The sequence below is a fragment of the Artemia sp. Qi Xiang Cuo genome, chromosome 8 (assembly GCF_049724085.1).
Source record: "Artemia sp. Qi Xiang Cuo chromosome 8, ASM4972408v1, whole genome shotgun sequence".
NCBI lineage: Eukaryota > Metazoa > Arthropoda > Branchiopoda > Anostraca > Artemiidae > Artemia > Artemia sp. Qi Xiang Cuo.
In genome coordinates, this window is record NC_142801.1 from 4,493,456 (window position 1) to 4,509,988 (window position 16,533).

The following is a 16,533-nucleotide window of genomic DNA, read 5'->3' on the forward strand; positions in this document are numbered from 1 at the left end:
TATATTAGACTTTTCCTAGAAAGCCTTTATTAGACTTTTCCTAGAAAGCCTTTCACGCCGTAGTTTCATCACGACGATCATAATCAGAGCTTGAATCAGTATCTTCATTCCAGATTTTAAATTTTTGATAGTATTCTTATTAGACCCCGGTGCCGCGCCGATGAGGGAAGACCGGTGGCGGCGGGGCAAAAAAAAAGCACGCCGGTAAGACGCCGGTGGCGCGGCACTGGTATGATATCGGTGGTGTACCGCTCGCGCGACCAAAGTTGAACGCAAAAGTTAATGCTTTAATAAGTCTCTCTTAAATCAAATCTTCAGTTTATAACAGATTAGGGCCTAATCATGAATTCAAAAATTCACAAGTTGCCGGCTGGAAACAAGTCTTATTTGTTATTCATCAAGAGACGTAGAAATCTGGTAGAAACGAAATGGCTGTAGCGTTTTAGAACCCTTGCATAATACGATTAGTTGAAGTACCTATTAGCTATGTATTCTTAACATAAATAATTATCAAAATTAGTAGTTTTTTTCATCGAGCATTACTGCATATAAAACTTCAAATACCGTATCACAAAACTCGTCAGTTATCTGGGTAAAAACTTTGAATATAACTTTGAACTTAGAAGCTTAATTTTTTCATAATGCCCTTTGCCTATATCTGTTTTGTTATATTTAAACCAGCTGAAATGGGCGACTTTGATATTGATTGTTTTTTTTTTGCTCTTTTGGATTCCTAAGAAGACTTCTTGTATTAAAAGCTGGTTTTTAATAACAATTTAAAAAAATACATTTTTAAGTTTTTTTTGGCTTCTTAATAGAATATATTTCATGTAGGCTAAGGCTGAACTGCTGCTTTTTTATCGCTTTTGGCTGCTCTTTTGGATATTATTCATTTTTTCTTTTGGGGATTCGTTCCAAATTATAAACTAATAAATACCTAATATCAGTCAAATTATAAAATGTATCTAAAAGGAGTAAATTTATCAAATTGAAAAATACATGATGAACACTTCACATGAGAACACTTCAATTACAATGACACAAAAAACACTTAATAGTTTATTGGCTATGAAGAAAAATGAAGTGCCAGCTATTTTCTTATGTAGAAAATGAAAAGCTCATCCGTTTTAAGTGTAATTAAATGAAATGATATGCAGACTGAAGTAGCTCCAGGAAGATATTGAAATGTTCATCCTAGTTCGTCACTTTTAATCCAACCAAAATGTTAGGATACTTAGTATCAGTTATTGAGTTTAAGATTTGATTTCCAAATGCTCACAAGAATTAACAAATTTAAGAAAGTCTCAAAAATAAATCACCTGTGGTCAAAATACTTAGACTCCTCTTTGATCCCCACCCAGGCTCAAAGCTTCTGCTATGGTCATTTCCATGGAAATCTCCAAAGAGTTTCTTTTTAAAATAGCTTTCAAGCGTAGTTAGGGGTATTTAGACTTTTTTGCTTTTCTTCAAAGCTTTGAAAAAAGTGTTATAATATTCCAAATGTTAATTTGTGCATATTTTTGGTAATCATTTGTGGGGTGATCGAATTTTCTAAACCACTGTAGATGGGTAAGAACGTTGCAACATCTAGTACCCTGAGATCATAAGACTGTCAAAGACTCCTCCTTGAACCTCCCAACTTGAAAGCTTTTGTTATGACTTGGCCTTTTAATGTAACTTGGGCACTGGACCAAGGGCGCCATTGTTACTCGAGCGCAACGTTAGGTGGGGATGTCGATATCGCTTTCGTCACACTAATTCGTTTTAGTGTGAATCTGCCTGGTACATATGAATGAATGTTTTCAAAGTAAACCCGTTTCATCAATAGGGAAAAAAACCGGATTGGACGCATATGTCCCTTTCCCTTTGGACGATAAAACCAAGCAAGTGCTGTATCAAGTATAACTCACGAAAATCTTATTAATTTTGTCAACTTTTCAACTTTTTGGTATCCCTGCTTTCAATAATAAAAAAAAATCAAGGTACTATCACTTAAATATAATAAATCCCTATGCCCCCCTTCTGTATACTATCTTTATAGGATACTGTATGTTTTTTAAAAAAAAAAAAAAAATCCCTTTTTGGCACCCAGGCTTTAAAAAAAAATCGAGACTTTTTAATTTAAATTTTTTTGCTCAATACCCCCCCCCCCCCCCTCTAGATACCACCTTGACACGATGCCATTTCTGCTTTAAATTAAAAAAAAAAGAACTTTTTGGGATCCCTGCTTTCAATAAATAAAATTTCGAGCTATTATCATTTAAATATAAAACCTCCCTCCCCCCCCCCCTCTGGATACCACCTTGATAGGATAACGTCTCAGCTTTCATTAGAAAAATAATTTAATGAATAATTAAAAAGGTCACTATATTGTTCAAACAAACACGCAAAATAACGTTAAACAGCCTAGTGTTCCTTGAAAAAAAAAAAAAATTGAGGGTATGAGTAAAGGGGTACAAAGACAACAACAAAAATTTTAAAATTATTAAGATATAACTCAAATTATTGTAAAACTGAGTGATACATTCGCCATGGCATTCCATAAGATCCAAAGAATCGAATTAAAAGGGAGCACACACAAAGGCCAAATAAGGCCAGTAGCCTATGAGAAATCGCAAAATACTCAAGACAATGAACAAGTCCTAATGGGGGGCCCTGGGTCTATCAAAATATTTCAATGGTTTCCCAGGGAATTTGATATCATTTTCTTCTGTCTCCACTTTAAATGAAAAAATAATTATCTTTTTGGCGTCCCTGCTTTCAATAAAAAAAAATAAGGTATTATCATTTAAAAATGATAGCCCCCTATCCCCCTCCCCTATAAGCAATAATTTACAATTCATTTATGAATCATATTTTTGGGGTAACTTCCGGTTCAATCTTTAATTCCCCAACCTTGTACATTGCTTAGTCTATAGATAAATTTTGTCTCAACCCAAGCCTGTTTTTTTTGTTTTTTTGGGGGGGGGGGTAAAAATTTTCCACAAAGAAGATTTTATTTTATATAAGGTTTTAAATAATTGAGTATTAAAAATTAAGAAAGTATTATCTAAAAACAGAAAAAAAAAATCTGCAAACTTACAATTCAGCTGGAGAAACAATCTGTAGGCTGTCAATTTCAAAATCCAACAGAAGGTTGAACTGTATAGTAGTGAATACGTTCTATAATTCTATTGAACTTCAAAGTAAAATTCTTTACTGCGAATGATGTAAGAAAAAGCAATTAGGAAACTGCATTCAAAGTGACTTAAAGTCATTTCATAAACACGATACTTCTTTTGTCAACATATGAAGAACTGTGTATATTGCAATATCTGCAATTGCACATTGAATCTGTCTGGTTTTTATGCAAAGTAACAAAAGAGACGAAAATTAAAGTCACCTTGCCCCCCCCCCCTCCTCCTCCTACAAATTTTTGTTCTGAAAGCTGCAGTTCAATCCTCCTTCCATGAGACAAAACAAGACTTACCCTATAACTTGGAAATATTTGGACTCGCCCAAAAATAACTTAGTCTTTCGAAATAGTATAATAATAAGATATAGTATTGTAAAAATAGTACAATAGGAAATAATGGCCTTACCTTGGAAATAGACTTACCCAAAAATATCTTAGAAATAATTATAACGGAAGAAAAAGAGCATCCTGTGTCAGTTGTGCCAATTCAAGAAAATTTAGGGGGGGGGGGGGATTTAATTTTCATAATCTAGGAAGGGGCAAATTTGTCGTTTGTGTCATTTTTCAGTGAAAATACAAAAAAAGGCATTTTTCAATGAAAGTGTCCGCAGTACAGGATTGTGCAAAACTCTTGAGGGGCTCATGCCCTCCCCTGCCAGCCCCCCACCCAAAATGATGCCACCACTCAGCACCTTTAATTCAATCTTTTGTGCAACTGCTCGCGGAATTTTTCTCTAATATCGATTTTATGCTCCACAAATGCAATTTTTACTCGAAAAGATTGTATTCTAAAAATTCTACTTTTATCGGGGAAAAACGTCAACTGTGGGACTTGAATCCATGACTCGATAAAAAACCTTATCATACGCGCTACCGACTGAGCTAGCAGGGCCTGGATAGGTGTTTTATTCCTTTTGTGGATTTATGTTTGAAACTAAACGAGTTTTCTCTAGGATTTCAAGAAATACACAATTACTATTTAGAGTATTATTTATTTTATCGAAAAACTCTTACAAATTCTACTGATTATAGTTGCAAATAATAGGCTATATAGAATTAAAATTGATATAGAATTAAACTGAAGTAAATTAAAATTATTGTTATAAAATTTAATTAAAATAATTTATCGAATTAAAAATTAAACTGAATTTAAAGAAATTGAAATTAAAATTGAAAGGCCTATAGAGCTAAAATTAAATTGTGACAAGTTGTTGCATGAAAACGCTAATGTGTTGACAAAACTAGCAACAACTGGCTTTATAATAGGATAAAACCCTGAATAAACCCTTATACCCTCCCCTCAGTAATATTGAACTGGATAATCATGTTTTAAAATATTAACCAAAAGAATTAACTTTCCTGCGGTTGACAAGAGAGTATTCATTCAAATTTAGGGATGCAAAAATATTTAATCTTAATCCGTTAATTTGACCAAAGATTATGGGGAACTAATCCTGACGCTTTAAAGTGAGTTTAGAACTGGATTGAAGAACTGGTAGTACATTAAAAACAGAACTGGCACTGCATTCTTAATTTTAGTTCATTAGTATTGTGTTAATTTGGTTTATAAGCAGCTAAGAATTTTGTGTAAGAAACTTTTGTTTTGAACTATTTTTATCGACTAAAAATAGGAAGGGCTAGTTGAGTATCCAAAACGCATCCTTGTTAAAAAATGTATAAAAATATACCTATTGTGTGCTTTTGTAAAGGTAATTCTTTATATTTAGGTAAATATAAGGCAAAAGTGATTTTACTGCTACCAACTCACTGTAGCACCAAGCCGCGTGTCTTTCTTTCACTCCGATCTATTCAAAGCCTCGCTGTTCATCCCTCTCCCAAGAAGCTCCTCCAATTTTCTTTAAATCCTTCCTCATAACCTATTTTCACCCCATTCCCGGGGAACTATCTAGCTTTTTTCTGGTCCCAGATGGTTGGCTAATAAATCACCATCTTTGGCAATCTTCTTCCGTAAAACGTGGCCCAGCAAACATATTCTTTTCTTTCATTATGACCTCAGAGAGAGGAATAGAATCACATTTTGTATAGTTTATCGTTTGATAAATGTCTGCATTTTCCCAAATTGACGTTACTACTTGGCGCATCCTTCAAAGATATTACAATTGTCATGATTTCTTTTGTTTTTCAACGGATCTCTTAAATACAAACGATTATTTAAAAAAGTCCTTAGACAGGACATGTGACAATTCCTCCACAGCCTTTCTAATTGCCTTTCGAATTGCCAACTAAGGTTTCCAACCTTAGTTGACCATGGTCATTACCATGGCTTCCAGTATTCTCATCTTAGTTTCCGAGCTCATCTTCCTATTCTTCCAAGCAAAGCAAAAATAGAAAAACTAATAATGTTTGTTTGCACTAGATGGTGTTAGTTGTTGTTTTTCGTTTACTCAACACTAGCTCGAGTTATGTCCATCATTTTCCTATGCTCATTGAATATGAATGTGATTCCTCTTCCTTTCCAGAAACGAGATATATGGAGAAGCTGATAGACAACGATCGCCTCAAGCTATTGTCTCAAATTATCATTAAAAAAGTTCAGGAGACTTCGGAAGCTCCTCTGGTAAAGGTTCGTGATTTGAAGTCGGAAATACATCAAATCGTTTTATCCCACCAATCAGCCACTTATGTGTTTGTCACAACTCTGGTAAGTGATTAGCCCTATTGATAACGGTGGTGGCGCATTTGTCAAACGCTCATATTATTTTTCTTCTTAAAACGGTCGCAAAGAGCAATTTCTTCTTTTTGAAGATTAAACAAAGAGGAAGAGAGTACTTGTAAAAAATCTTGTTGCTCAAAAACTTTTGTCCCTCTCTCTCCTTCCTCCTCCTTCTTGTTCCCTTGTCTCCCGTCTTACTCTGTCTCACATTCCTCTCTCTCTCTCTCTCTCTCTCTCTCTCTCTCTCTCTCTCTCTCTCTCTCTCTCTCCCTCTCTCTCTCTCTCTCTCTCTCTCTCCCTTTCTCTCTCTTTTGCTTTCACTTTCTCTCTTTCTTTCTATCTTCTCTCTCCCTTTTTTGCACTCTCTTCTCCTTTGTCTCCTTCTCCCTCAGTCCCTTCTGTCATTTTTTATATTTGAGATTCTAAAGATTTGCTTCCTTGCTAAATTTATAAATAAAAAACGGATCTTAAGTCCTATTTGTCAAAACAAAATAAAAAGAAATGTTTTTATTGTATTTCGTGCAGTGCTTTGTTATGAATTAACAGTTGTTATTCTCGCTGTGCCAACATAACCCTTTATTTTGTTTTAATTCTATACTGCTGTTTGTTACGTCACCGGCTTTTGCCATCAGATAATGAGCTTGTTTACGCATTGTGTTCCCGTCTTTTGTGCCTTTCATTGCCTGTATGGCCAAAACTGTACGAGTCTCATGATTCAGGCGTGACTATTTTCTCTGCATTTTGTTTTTTCGTAGGTTTCTATTTTATTTTTTTACTGTGTCTATTGTTACTTTTCTGCTATTTCTTTTATAGTTGCTTGGCTGGAATAAACAATTACTGAATTAATTGGAATTGAATTTGTAACAACTAAACTTAACTACTTGGAAAACATTCGCACGAACCTTGAACTCAGTAAATGAGATTTAAAGACATCTGCTTGAATTAACACAAATTAATAACGAGAAAAAGAGAAGTTTAGGAAAAAAAAATGCGCTAAAAACTTATGCTCTAAATTATGTATGAAAAATCAAATAAAAATGACTACTACTAGTACTACAAATTCTGCAGCACCAAGCCACCTGAAGCTAACAGATGTGTGCGCTCGTACTCTTGCCCAATCTATTCAAAGTTTCATTCTTTACCTTTTTCGTGTAATTCAATTTGCTTTCAATCCTTTCCTATTGCATCACCACATTCGAGAACCGCTTCCTTTTCATTTGACTCCCACTTGATGGCCAAAATCAAAGGGTATGGGTAACTTACTAGAGTGGGAACTGGTGCTATCGACAAAAAAACTTCAACGCCATCCAGCGTTTGTCGACACTTGACATTTTTCTTTCCGTGTAATAATAAGAATAATTAATTTTATTTGTAGTTGGCGAAATTAGTGTTGTAATAAGTGTCTGATTTCAATTCCTTACAGAAAAACAATTGCAAAGCTTGAAAAAATGCCAAGTGTCGCAAACGCCAGATGGCGTTGAGGCTTTTTTTGCTGGCACTAGCGCCAGTTTCAGCTCTTATATATTACCGGTCCTATGTCAATCTTTGAGGCTCTGTCATCTTTCTTTTGTAAAAGATACCCTGGCCGTCTAAACCTTCCTTTCGTTACAGCCCTTGAAAATGGGATCGAACCCCTTTTTTGTACAGCTTACTCTTTGAAATATGACCAGTCGCACGTGTACATAAACTACCCTTGGCCAATGCCTTTGAAAACATTTAACAAATCTTTAAAAACCTTTCGAAGCACCCACGTTGCACAATCATACTTGACCACTGTCATGACCATGAGTTTCTATATGCCATCTCCTGTCTATCATGGCTATGGCTTTCATCTTTCTATTTTTCCAAACATTTTTCTTCGGCGAAAAAAATCCTGTGCCATGACTATTCTACTTTTTACATCTTCACTGCATCCACCATCTCTACTAATTAAACTACCCAGGTTAGTTCAGCTGTCTGCTTGATCGGTTTTTACTTTACATAACATCATCTCTTCAACCTCATTCATTAATAGTCAAAGGGACTTAGACATTAATTGCTAAACCTATTCTTGCACCCTGAACTCTTAGAACCTCAAAACATTTTACCAAAGCTTTTCTATCGGTTGTAAAGTTGTTTAATTGAAGTCTTTTTAAAATCATTGGTGTTGGTGTCATGTGGATTGGTGCGCTGGATTTAGGATCTTTTGTCCGAGAGGGCGACAGTTCGAATCCTAGTGTACCCAATTATTTAGTTGGAGACGGGGGTCAGTGGCGTGACTCTGTAATCTCACCCAGAGTCGACCCAGCTCTAAATGGGCGCCTGGAGAAATCTGGGGAAGGTAAACAGGAAGGGTGTGTGAAAGGACAGGATGGTTGGCCCCCAACCCCCTATTGCACTTCCTGGCTGAAGGGCCTAGAAATGGAGATTAGCACTGCCGGTAGGGACTCTAAAGTCCAACGCTGTAATTTTTTTTTTTTTTTTTTTTTTTTTTTTTTTTTTTTTTTTTAATCACCATGTGATTTCCCTTTTTAAAAACATTATAGTGTTCCGTGATTTATCTCTGACTTTGTAAACTCCATACTTCTAAGATTCACTTATCACTCATGTCCGCCTTATCCCTTGATTCTCAGGTCTCTCTGATATCACTGTCAGGTCACGTATACCTCTTCCTCAAGTTGCAAAATCCTGTGTTTTTAATGTAATTCATATTTTTAGTCTTTTTTAATTTATATTCAAAGCATCATAATATTATTTATCTATATTCTCCCCCATCCTCAGCTATCCCTATATTTTTAATCTTTTTTAATTTATATTCAAAGTATCATAATATTATTTATCTATATTCTCTCCCATCCTCAGCTATCCCTATATTTTTAATCTTTTTTAATTTATATTCAAAGTATCATAATATTATTTATCTATATTCTCCCCCATCCTCAGCTATCCCTATATTTTTAGTCTTTTTTAATTTATATTCAAAGTATCATAATATTATTTATCTATATTCTCCCCCATCCTCAGCTATCCCTATATTTTTAGTCTTTTTTAATTTATATTCAAAGTATCATAATATTATTTATCTATATTCTCCCCCGCCCTCAGCTATCCCTATATTTTTAGTCTTTTTTAATTTATATTCAAAGTATCATAATATTATTTATCTATATTCTCCCCCACCCTCAGCTATCCCTATATGTTCAGTCTTTTTTAATTTATATACAAAGTATCATAATATTGTTTATCTATATTCTCCCCCGCCCTCAGATATCCCTATATTTTTAGTCTTTTTTAATTTATATTCAAAGTATCATAATATTATATATCTATATTCTCCCCCACCCTCAGCTATCCCTATATTTTTAGTCTTTTTTAATTTATATTCAAAGTATCATAAAAATTATTTATCTATATTCTCCCCTACCCTCAGCTATCCCTATGTTTTTAGTCTTTTTTAATTTATATTCAAAGTATCATAATATTATTTATCTATATTCTCCCCCATCCTCAGCTATCCCTATATTTTTAGTCTTTTTTAATTTATATTCAAAGTATCATACTAATTATTTATCTATATTCTCCCATACGAATATATCCCTATATTTTTAGTCTTTTTTAATTTATATTCAAAGTATCATAATATTATTTATCTATATTCTCCCCCATCCTCAGCTATCCCTATATTTTTAGTCTTTTTTAATTTATATTCAAAGTATCATAATATTATTTATCTATATTCTCCCCCGCCCTCAGCTATCCCTATATTTTTAGTCTTTTTTAATTTATATTCAAAGTATCATAATATTATTTATCTATATTCTCCCCCACCCTCAGCTATCCCTATATGTTCAGTCTTTTTTAATTTATATACAAAGTATCATAATATTTTTTATCTATATTCTCCCCCGCCCTCAGATATCCCTATATTTTTAGTCTTTTTTAATTTATATTCAAAGTATCATAATATTATTTATCTATATTCTCCCCCACCCTCAGCTATCCCTATATTTTTAGTCTTTTTTAATTTATATTCAAAGTATCATAAAAATTATTTATCTATATTCTCCCCTACCCTCAGCTATCCCTATAGTTTTAGTCTTTTTTAATTTATATCCAAAGTACCATAATATTATTTATCTATATTCTCCCCCACCCTCAATTATCCCTCTTTCCTTTGAATTTCATTGTTTTTGAAACGAATGGAATCATAAATATACTACTGAATAACACATTTATTTGTCGGAAGGAAGCGGGTAGCAAGGTTTTAAAATACTGTTTGTAAAACAGGTCTTAACTTCAAACCTTTTGCAGTTTTTATTGTTATATATATATATATATATATATATATATATATATATATATATATATATATATATATATATATATATATATATATATATATATATATATATATATATATATATATATATATATATATATATATATATATATATATATATATATATATATATATATATTAATTAAAATTTAGTTTTTATGTCACTGGAAAAAAGCAACAGAAAAAAAAGCATAAAAAAATTTCGAAACCTTTTACGGTTTTTATACCAGTAGAAAAATTAAAAATAACAGCAAAGCAAACAATAAACTAGAAAATTAGCAGTTTTTATATTGACAGAAAGCTTCAAAAAAACAACAGAAAGAAAAAAAGGATTTGAATAATTCATATAGTTAAAAAATAAATCAACAGAAAAACGCTATAACAACCATATTTTGGCTTTGTAATCTGCAGAAAATTTATATTGAAGACATAGGTTTCAATCCACAAATACTTAAATAGGAGTACATGCAAAGAAAGAAACAGTGATGTTGAAAATAAAACGAGAAAATAGTGGAGAATTCGTATGAAATAGATTTTCTTCGTTTTATAAAGTAAGAATTTGTTATTATAATGTTTCTTTCCGAGAAGAATAAAGACAAGAATGATATCGGAGTATTCTAATAAACTTTTGGGTGTCTTATTTGTGGATATTTCATTAGTTTTTCAATTATATGTTTATTCTTGTTATTATGTTTAATACCCATTATCAAAATTTTGTAAATGGAGTAGAAAAAAAAGAAGAAAAAAGAACCACAAAATGCAAGAATTAAACTCGACTACACGAACAAAACTATAAATGAGTGAAACCGTTTTCAATAATTAAGATGAAAATGGCAATAAAAATTCATTTTAAGTTATTGTAGCATGCAATGAAGGAGGGCTAGGGTCAAATGCCTTTGCAAACTGAATATAACGATTTGTCCCAGCGATGAGTGGGTCGGCTATACCGACCTGGTTAAATATATTGCTATCTTTCATTCAAATCTGCGTTGAATGTTTTCAGTTTTGCTACATGATAGATACCCGCATTGGAGCTATTTATATATTTTTCTTTCAGAAATTAAACAGTACAGATGTTACGAGTTTGAAAGATCAACTTGCTCCTAAATTTGATGTTCTTCGGCTATTTTTGTCCAGAAAAGGAGATAGCAAAATAATGTTATGGAGGCGATAAAAAAGAAGAAACTCTTAAAAGCCCTAAGAATTCTTTTTTCTAAAAAGAGTGATATCTGGTGAATGTGAAAAATGTGATTTTATTGTGGCTAGTTTTATTTTAATGCCCCCGGGGGCATTAAATGGGGGCAATGTGGGGCAATGAAAATGGGGGCAATATGGGGGCAATAAAAATTATGTGCTAACCCTTAAATTTTAGACATAGTTTTTTTTTTAAGTCGGAAGAAGGGGCGTAAAAAAGGAAAAAGTGTTTCACATTTTTGCTGAAATTTATTGGTTGCTCAAATATTCTTGCGCGATGAGCGGTGACTAGAACTGATGGATGTCCCTTGTCAAATTTTCGCCTAAGAATCCTAGGTCAGTTACATTTTTTATCGATCTGTTTGTCAGAAATATATATTTAGCGACCGTTTCAACAGAAATAGATCTCATACAAAGTCCCAAAAACGTATCATGTATCCCATCTCTAAAAGCTGCTATTATTTGCTGTGTCTTCTTTTTTATATTCCAGTTTGAATGTCGCAAAGTTGAACCTTGGAATAGGGAAGCTTGTGTATTGATTCATACTAATAGTGCTAAGGAAAAAAGAACAGTTGTCACACATTTGAGACACAGATGTGTGACACACCTGTCATTTTTGACAATTTTTTTAATGTCTGGATTAATTTGAAAACGAAAATAGACGGAATCAGATGATAAATCTCAGTCATATCTGACGGTACAGGACCGTAAACAGCTTCATTTCTTGGTGTTTTGTGTAACCATACGATAAACTGAGAAATGACTCAAAATAGTAACTTAATAAATTGTAAAATGAGTCATTGATAAATTGAGCCTTTCAAAAGGAGTGACCTGAAATGAACACCTTTTGAGGCCAGAACCTAGTGCTGCATTAATTAAAGGAGTAACCCGAAATGAGCACCTTTTGAGGCCAGAAATTAGTGCTGCATTAATTAAAGGAGTAACCCGAAATGAGCACCTTTTGAGGCCAGAATTAGTGCTGCATTAATTAAAGGAGTGACCCGAAATGAGCACCTTTTGAGGCCAGAAATTAGTGCTGCATTAATTAAAGGAGTGACCCGAAATGAGCACCTTTTGAGGCCAGAAATTAGTGCTGCATTAATTAAAGGAGTGACCCGAAATGAGCACCTTTTGAGGCCAGAATTAGTGCTGCATTAATTAAAGGAGTAACCCGAAATGAGCACCTTTTGAGGCCAGAAATTAGTGCTGCATTAATTAAAGGAGTGACCCGAAATGAGCACCTTTTGAGGCCAGAAATTAGTGCTGCATTAATTAAAGGAGTAACCCGAAATGAGCACCTTTTGAGGCCAGAAATTAGTGCTGCATTAATTAAAGGAGTGACCCGAAATGAGCACCTTTTGAGGCCAGAATTAGTGCTGCATTAATTAATTAAGTCTATTGGTCGGCATTCCTTCAATTAAACCAAGTTTAAAACAAAGGTCGCCAAATTTTTTAACATAATGTGAATATTTTAGCCCCAAATTGCCCACTTTTAGTGTTCATGTCTGAAAACCTGCCAGAAAACCGATGATGACTGAGTTTGAAATAAGACTAGAATAATTTTCAAAAAAAATAATTTCAAATAATGCCCAATACCTTCGTTTAGGAGAAGATGGTTGAACCCTTTTTCAACCTGATTTGTAGACATGAAAATTTGCAATAATTACACTTGTGGGTTTTGAGGTGGGCTCAGACCTAAAAGGTTCCTTGGGTGGGATGGTTCCAACCTAAGCTAGACAGGCATCGGAGACTTTCTTCTTCCCCACTAGAAATCAGGAGATTTTGCTATTTTCTCATTATAATATTTTTATTCTTCAAATGTTACCATTGTTCCATTGTTCACCATGTAAGTCCTAATTTATGAATAAAAGCTTGTTTGCTGTAAGTGTAATTCTGGATCCCTTTAATAGTTTTTCATCATGATTGATTTTCTATAAAATCGGATGTTGTCCTTTTGTCTCAGGGGTTTGTTTAAAATTCTTAAACCAGCATCTCAGGAAAGGATCTGTCTTCAACAATCTGTGCGTCAATGAAAACTTCACGTCAAGGAAGGTATCTGACGCAAAAATTACGTTTACTGAAAACTTACGTGCACTCAAAAATTACGTGCACTGAAAAATTACGTGCACTGAATTTGATGTTATTTCTTTTAAACAGTATAAAACTCCTGTGCGAGGAAAACTGGAAATTTGAAGTGTTTTAAGCGTAGCCAAATTTGTTCAGTGGCATGACAACCAAATAATAGAACAAAAGCTGATTGTAGACGTTTTTAATGCCTCATTATACTGGTTTAAAATGTTTTGTTAATTTTAAAGAGAGAAACGCTGAACATTTAAGAAAATACTGCTGTTGTGTGCCGTGACCTTGCCACTAACGCTGAATAACAGAGTTCGGAAATCTCTAGTTCCAAAACTTTGACTTGAATGGTTCTGCATATAGTACTAGGAGGCGAAAATCAAATCTGGGATTTGGATTGGTTAAGGGGGCCTTACCCAACCAGTTTTCTCTTAATAAATAAAAGTCGGGTATATGCAGTTATTGAATTTTTTGGTAGTAGTGGGCGGTAAATTGAAAGAAAGGAAACGTGGGTAAAAAATTCCCTAAAATATATGACACCTAACAGCTTAAATAGGTCTAACTTTCCCTGGAAGGTATGGTTATTAGGGAAGCAACAGATCATCAGTGTTTGAATCTTAGCGGACAAAAAGTGTTGTCAAATTTATCTAATTAGTTTTGCGGTACTTATGTTTTATACAAGAAACATTCGAGAAGTGAAGTTTGGTTAATACTGATGAAATAAAACAAAATATGATGAAAATATAATATTTCATTGGCAAAATTGTGAAAACTACAACTTAGAATTATGTGCATCCATGGTGAGACATTATATTCTATCACTATGCAGTGTAAACTAACCGGTTGTTGTCCTATCTGATCTTCGCGATCCTAATTTCTTCAGTATTTATCTGATCCTCGCGATCCAAATTCCCGAATGTTTCTCGTATAATACATAAATACCAGTTTTGCTTATCTATGTTTACGGTTCAGAACGGCAACACTGACGAAAAAAGGTACTGCCATAGACCATAATTTTGAAACAAAGAATAGAAAAATTGCGGTTTTGAGGTACGAACTGACCTAAGACGGGACTAGGGGGGCAAAATGTTCTATATTGACGTCGTTTGTACTCTAGTTCTGGCAAGTTTTATCAGTCGAACGAATTTTTTTCCTCTTCTAGATTGATGTAGTTGTCGACTGTGATCATTAGAATGTCTTAGTTACTGATAGTTTCATAATTGTATATATGTGTATATAGCTTTGTAAACCTTTGTAAAAGTTAAGTTTTTGTACATTTAGTATTTACGCGGGATTGCTGAATCGTTTCTGGCTGAAATATCCACATTAGCCCAAAATTGCCCCCCCCCCCATGCACATGCCTATTATCCAACCAGAATTGTAAGTGGTGCCTGTATCTTGCTGTAAATGTCATGTAGATAATCAGGGACTGGAACTGTCTTCAATTAATGTTCGTAAGAAGCTATATGTATTTCTTGAGAAACGTTATCGGGGTGAATGCTGTTGATGTAATTTAAAGGTGTCATTTTTAATTTGTTTTGTCTGAATCACTAGCCTTATAATCTGAATCTTTGAACCAAGTTGGTTGAATCCTTATTTCTGCTTTTCCATTTGATTCCCTGGAGTCTGGTATTTCTTCTTTTCTTGCTTATAGAAGTGTGAGAAAAATGAAGCCTTTCATACCATAATTGTTTTTTCTGCGGTGTAAATATAAAGAAAAAAATCCTCTTTGTTCAAACAACTCGTGATTATTACAAGTAGAAAAGAACGAAAGTCATTCTCCTGTTTTTGCTAATCATTTAAAGTTAATGTCTTGTAACTTAGCACATTTTGCATTACCACAGAGCCAATTCAGTTTACCTTTCTTGGGCTCCGACTTTGCTTCTAGTGTTTTATATATTTTAAATTTTGCCGTTTATTACTGCATGATTAGTTTAGTTATAATGGTGGGTTTTTGTTGCCTTTTTGTGTAATAATAAGGAAAGTCTGTGTAATTGGCAAAATTATAAGTGTCTGATCTGAGTTTCTGAAAGAAAAAAAACAATTCCGAAGCTTAAAAAAAAATGCCAAGAAACGCCAAATGCTAGATGGTGATTTCTTGGGTCGACATTAGCGCCAGTTTCCACTCTTATAAGTTACCCAAAATCTTTGAGTGCATAGAACTATGTATTATTATTATTATGTCTTATGTATGCATTGCGTTAAATAAGGAAATAACCAGGACCGTATTATCAGAGGTTGGCCTTCAAGGGATTCCCCTCCCCCATTTATTGTCAGTCTGGATGGACTACTAGATAGTTTTGTGAATATTAATTTTTTATACGGTGTTTTGTTTTTTTTTTTGCATTGTGATTTATATTTTATATAATTGAAGTAAATTCTTTTGTATAAATTTTTCTCTTTTTCTCTTGTTCCTAGTTTATATAAAAAGTTTTTCTCATTTTGGTTTTATGACATTGTTATGGAGGTGAAAGCAATCCACTTATTCAACTCCTGGGAGACAAAGCTGAGGCTGAAAAAGAGTGTTTGAGGCCCAAAAATTTGTATTTTTGTGCAAACTTTTTTTAGAACCTTTCGAGAGTAAAAAGGTGCTTTTAGATATGTTTGCTTTGAAAAAAGAAAAGTAGTTTTCATTACAAATGTTTTAAAAGGCAATCAGTAAATTTATTTCTTGCAATTAAAAACTGGCAGTATTCGTTACAATCTAAAAAGCTTCATGGAAAACACTTTTCAAAGCTTTTCTAAAAAGCAAGGGGGGGGGGGCTGAAGGGATGGCAGTAGGCCTTTTCATAGATTTGATAATGTCCTCTAGTTTTAAGTTTTAATGTCAATCTTTGCTTGAATTTGAAAAGAAAATATTTTGTTTCATTTATTTATTTATTTCATTCCCAAAGAGACTTCAGAGATTCAATGGGTATAGAAGGGTTTCACTTTACGTGTTGATGGAGTCAGAATCACACAAGAATGTTTGAATTGAATTGAATTTATTTATAACCCGTTGAAATACAATGATGAACAATAAAAAAAAGAAGAAAAGAAAAAAGAAAAGCAAAAGAAAAAGAGGGATAATGACAAATAAAACGAAATTAAAACTCA

The 16,533-nt window shown here is 33.4% G+C and overlaps 1 protein-coding gene across 3 annotated transcripts in view; it reads left to right on the forward strand.

The window, feature by feature from the left end:
* LOC148949084 (uncharacterized) overlaps positions 1-15,820 on the forward strand; it is a 121,231-nt gene extending 105,411 nt beyond the window's left edge. For all 3 annotated transcript variants that reach the window (XM_089093158.1, XM_089093157.1, XM_089093159.1), the window contains 2 exons: positions 5,656-5,837; positions 11,225-15,820. In XM_089093158.1, the coding sequence (XP_088949284.1) occupies positions 5,656-5,837; positions 11,225-11,341 (299 nt within the window). In that variant the 3' untranslated portion in view covers positions 11,342-15,820. The remainder of the gene's footprint in view (positions 1-5,655; positions 5,838-11,224) is intronic.
* The last annotated feature ends 713 nt before the right edge of the window (positions 15,821-16,533 follow it).